Consider the following 2597-nt stretch of genomic DNA (forward strand, 5'->3'; position numbering starts at 1 on the left):
GATGACACAACATTTCAAACACACAGTTTATTGATATTTTTGTGTGTGTGTGACTACTAAATAATTAGTCTTGTCAATGCTGTAAATACATTTTAAATTACAAGCTTGTCTTTACATTTTATACATGGCTAATTTTACAAATAGAACTTTACCATCGGTTTGTCCAACTTAGACGTTGCTGAGCAAAAAGCCAACAATAAATACTTCCTTCTGAAATATGCTTTAATATAAGGCCAGTTTTAGAATTTTATGCGGAGAAATCATTAGTGATATTGCTGAATACATTCTGCTTTTCTCATAGATAATGATTTGGCTGCTTGGGATTGGCATGTTTTCAACTAGCATAATTTGTACTTAGTTTTATCTATCGTAGTTAAAGTTTACTAATAGAAATATGCAGCGTAAGTTCAGGTATATTATGTGTACTTTAAAAACCCCACATAATTTGATATCTATGGTAAAATGCTTCCTCTTATTTCCATTGCTCAGGGAAGTGGGAAGCAGCCAGCTGTTGCTGGGATCCACAAACTCTTCTCTTTAGTTTAGTTCCTCTTTTACTTCTCAGGCTTATTGCTGCTTTATAGAACTAGGCTGATTATTATCAGTGGGACGCAGCCACCATTTGTTAACTAAGTTAATAGCACTTAGGGTTAAAATGACACTTGTAACGCCGCGAAATGAGTAATTTTATCCCAAAACAGTTTTTCTACTCGTCTCCGAACACGTTCTGCGCAAATTAGACCGAACACGTTCTGCTCGAATTAGACCGAACCACAAGAGCAGTCACTTTTTTAGAGCAACTAAGTTTGGAACGTTTAACAATTCATTCCTAAGTGTGATCCAAGTTTGGGGAACGAGATCCCCAAACGAGACCTTGCGCTTTTTCAAGGGCAACTCACCCCCGGGAACGGTTCTGACTTCTGCAGCCCCACAGCGTGTCGGGGGGGACACCCAGCAGCAGCCTCCCAAAGCGCCGTTCCTTCCTTTCAGCTCTGACTAAAATCAGAGCAGCTTTTCCCAGCCAGGGCGGGCTCTGGCTGGAGGGGATACCCAAAGTACGGCGGCGACACCAGAAATCCCGAGGGCTGGGTGAGGTGGACGGGGTGGGCTGCCTGGAAGCAGCCAGAGGTGTATGGAGGAGGTGGGGATGCCACCAGGCAGCCTGGCTCTGCCCGGGGAAAGGAGAACCTGCGAACGGAGCCGCCGGTGGAGCTGGAGCTGGTGGCCGTACTGGACTGCCTCGACGGCGTCCTGAAGCTCGTGGAGGCCAGGATCATGGGGAGAGTCTCGGTCTGGTAGCTCCGCAGAGAAAACCGTATCGGCTGCGAGGGTTGTTTGGGTCTTAGGCACGTGCAGCAATAAACGGCCACCAGAGAGCCCACGATAATGAAGGCGATAAATATTGATCCGACAATGAGGAACGGGACGTAGATCGGTTCTGGGAGAGGAAAGAGTGAGAAAAGCCACGCACACATTAGCCTCCTGGAGTGACAGCTCTGCTGCACAGAAATCAACTCCACGGAGTTCACGAAGCCCCACAGCATTTCAGCCCCACAGACACACTCAGCTGCTCAGAAGACAGAGCTTCCGACCATCATCCTCAGAACAAAATTAAAGTTTAAACCCTGCACATACCAGCCAAAATTTCCTCCTGTTGACAGCTTTAATAGTTACCAAGGGTAAAAGCTGTCTACACCGCGTCCCCTTTGCTGGTTCCAGTCAGGTTTTGCTCAGGAATTGCCCTCCTCTCCCCCTCCCTCACCCCCGAAAGCTGTCGGGGCTGTCCCATGGAACAGCGTGGATCTGCCGGCGGAGCTCAGACGCCGCAGCCGCCGTTAATTCGCTTTCACTCCTCAAAATAAGGAAAATAAGGGCAGAACGTGTGACTTAGGACACCGGTCTCCCCCTGCGCTGCCGGGTTCCTTTTGTCTGGAAACCCGACGGCCCCTCGCCCCGGAGCCCGGGCTCACCCCCGGGAAAGAAAGAACAGGCTGAACAGCCACAGCTGAGTTTCCTGACTTAAAACACAACCTGTGCCTTCCAGGTAGGACGGTCCCAACCGGTGGGACCCCTCTGGACCGGCGGAGTTAAAGCCCCCGGGCGCATCCTCCCCACGCTGCGCACCTGGAGCAGCGCCCGCCTCCTGCCCCCCCCCTCCGGGACCGGCCGCCCCGGGGAGCCCCGCAAACCCTGGGAGCCCCGAGGGGATGCTCGGCGGGGAGGTGGGGGGGGGGTCCGGCTACCCGCCCGCCCCGGGACCCGCTGGGGTTTCTGTAGGGGGGGGGCTGCCGGGCACTCACGGGCGGTGACTCCCGGGTCCGGGGGCTCCCGGTCGTTGGTGCAGCCGCCCTGCTCCAGGCGGGCCTCGGCGGCGGCGCAGCAGTAGCGCAGGGCGCAGGAGCCGCAGCAGATGGTGGCGGCCGCCGTGTCGAAGCCCTCGGGGCACTGGAAGCCTTCGTGGTAACCTCCCTGCCCGTCCACCCAGCCGTGGCAATACTCGCCGCCGCCGGGCTGACCACCACCGCCTCCTCCCAGTAGCCCCAGCAGGAGCCAGCGCAGCAGCAGCGCTCGCCGCCGCCGCCCCGCCATCGCCCCCG

General features: G+C 54.5%; 1 protein-coding gene across 1 annotated transcript; it reads right to left on the bottom strand.

Annotated features, from left to right (window-relative positions):
* Window positions 1-12: 12 nt before the first annotated feature.
* On the bottom strand, window positions 13-2589 carry SHISA3 (shisa family member 3). The gene is made up of 2 exons (XM_014957786.1): window positions 2301-2589; window positions 13-1438 (listed from the first exon to the last, which is right to left on the bottom strand). Exons 1-2 carry the CDS (start codon window positions 2587-2589, stop codon window positions 987-989), a joined length of 741 nt encoding a protein of 246 aa, XP_014813272.1. The 3' UTR covers window positions 13-986.
* Window positions 2590-2597: the final 8 nt, after the last annotated feature.

This window comes from Calidris pugnax, unplaced genomic scaffold (genome assembly GCF_001431845.1).
Source record: "Calidris pugnax isolate Ruff unplaced genomic scaffold, ASM143184v1 scaffold349, whole genome shotgun sequence".
Lineage (NCBI taxonomy): Eukaryota > Metazoa > Chordata > Aves > Charadriiformes > Scolopacidae > Calidris > Calidris pugnax.

What these genes read in the sequence shown, in the direction of transcription:
- SHISA3 (XM_014957786.1), bottom strand. Translation starts at nt 2,589, where the DNA reads ATGGCGGGGCGGCGGCGGCGAGCGCTGCTGCTGCGCTGGCTCCTGCTG. An exon ending in GGACCCGGGAGTCACCGCCC is followed by an intron (nt 1,439 to 2,300) that starts GTGAGTGCCCGG and finishes TTCCTCTCCCAG; the next exon opens with AACCGATCTACGTCCCGTTC.